Source organism: Austrofundulus limnaeus, unplaced genomic scaffold (assembly GCF_001266775.1).
Source record: "Austrofundulus limnaeus strain Quisiro unplaced genomic scaffold, Austrofundulus_limnaeus-1.0 Scaffold1543, whole genome shotgun sequence".
Taxonomy (NCBI): Eukaryota; Metazoa; Chordata; class Actinopteri; order Cyprinodontiformes; family Rivulidae; genus Austrofundulus; species Austrofundulus limnaeus.
Genome location: NW_013953945.1, coordinates 38,394 through 40,224, shown reverse-complemented (window position 1 = coordinate 40,224; position 1,831 = coordinate 38,394). Strand labels below are relative to the sequence as shown.

At 46.2% G+C, this 1,831-nt stretch overlaps 1 protein-coding gene across 1 annotated transcript in view; it reads left to right on the top strand.

Moving 5' to 3' along the window:
- The window catches only part of LOC106535725 (serine/threonine-protein phosphatase 2A 56 kDa regulatory subunit beta isoform), a gene marked incomplete at its 5' end in the record, with an annotated part of 38,879 nt that continues 37,048 nt past the window's right edge, over positions 1 to 1,831 (top strand). The window contains 1 exon segment of the mRNA XM_014032793.1: positions 1 to 898. Coding sequence (XP_013888247.1) covers positions 709 to 898 — 190 coding nt within the window.

Sequence of the window (1,831 nt, the reverse complement as noted above, 5' to 3'; positions counted from 1 at the left end):
TTTTTTTTTTTTTTTTCTGGTCGCGAGGCGAGAAGCGGAGCGGCGGCGGAGGAGAAGTGCATCGGCCGCTGGCTTGGCGGAGGAGGACCTGCACATGTCGGTTTGTTTCTCCGCCCTGAAACGGTTGGAGGACGGAGAGGAGGAGGCGAAGGAGCCGTGAGGAAAGAAGAAGCTCCTCGAAGATATTAAGACAAAGGTTCCGACTCCGAGCGAGGATAAAAAATACTGTTAGAGATAAATACAGAAGCCAGAAGGACAGCAGTGATGCGGCAGCCAAGGTGGGCCCAGATTGATCATTTAATGATATCATCGCTCAGAACCGGACTCTGATTCTGTCCATATCAGTTCTCATCGAGGAGCTTGAACAATAAACGCTCCTGGGATTCTTTTCTTTGCTTGTTTTGACTCGGACAGGCAGGAGCTTAATTATGACTTATCCCAAATTTAGGCCGATGACTTGAGTTTGTGTGAGAGCATCACTGGGGATTAAAAAAAAAAAAAGAACAGAAGATTTCAGGGATGCTGCTGCCATTTTACCTTTTTAGATAAAAAAAAGAAGCAAAAAAACAATCCAGGCAGCTCAGAACTGGACACCCTGATATCTCTCTCTCCCCTGTCTTCCCCTCTTTCTTCCTCCTCTTGATCCATTGATCCAGAAGGCCATCCTCAGACCGACGCCATCTATAACCAACATCCATCATCGTCATCATGGAGACCAAGCTGCCTCCGTCCAGCCCGTCCTCGCCCACCACCAGCTTCTCGGTGCCCTCCGCGGAGAAGGTGGATGGCTTCCCGCGGAGGTCCATGCGCAGAGCGCGGCAGAGGAGGTCCCACAGCTCGTCCCAGTTCCGCTACCAGAGCTCCCAGGTGGAGCTGACCCCGCTGCCCCTGCTCAAAGGTCAGAACACTCACCTGATGTTCTTTATCAGCCCCACAGCCTGATACTACCACCACCGTGCTCATAGCTTTGAAAGCCTCACCTCGACTCCTTCCAGGAGGGGTTCGAATCCGGGGCCTTCTTGTTGTGAGGCAACAAATTAACCACTGAGCCATCCTGCTGCCAAATATCTTCTTTTATTTTCAAATTCCCCTTCTCAAAAACTTTAAATGATGCGAAGTTTGTTGAAATTTGTTGATTTATCCCTGAGCCAAAAAAACAAGCGTGTCCAGTTTACAAGAGTGTCGATTAGAAAACTTGTTTTTATTGGTCTGGAGTGATGCCTTTCAGCCCTAACTTTAAAGAGCATATTTCTCAGCTTTACGACAGAGAAAATTTTAAAGGAAATTAGAAGGATTGTTTCTGAAGACATGCCTGTTTGAAAACTGATTTAAAGGCAGATTAAAAAAGATAAAAACAGGTAAAAAAATTTTTAAAGTCATCTCTGAACATAAGATGAGCTCCGTATAAAACTGGCAGCTGTCATGCTTTCTTCCAAAGAAAGGCTGGGCCTTTAGTTTAGTAACACTGAAGCTCTATAATGTATTTTAAATCTTCAATTTAAAGACTTAATGACTTCTCATCAGTGACCAGGATCGACTGCAGCAGGCAGTTTCTTCTAGTCTGTGTAAAATGATTTGTTTGACATCGATCAATGGGTTAACCAAACTCACCTGCTGCCGTCCCATTGAAGAAAGGTTTGGACGTCCAGGACACAGAGTTTGACATGAACTGGAAACTGCAGGAACCCATTGTCTCTGTCCTCAAGATCACCAGTGTCTCTGTCCCCAAGATCACTAGTGTCTCTGTCCTCAAGATCACCAGTGTCTCTGTCCTCAAGATCACCAGTGTCTCTGTCCTCAAGATCACCAGTGTCTCTGTCCTCAAGATCAC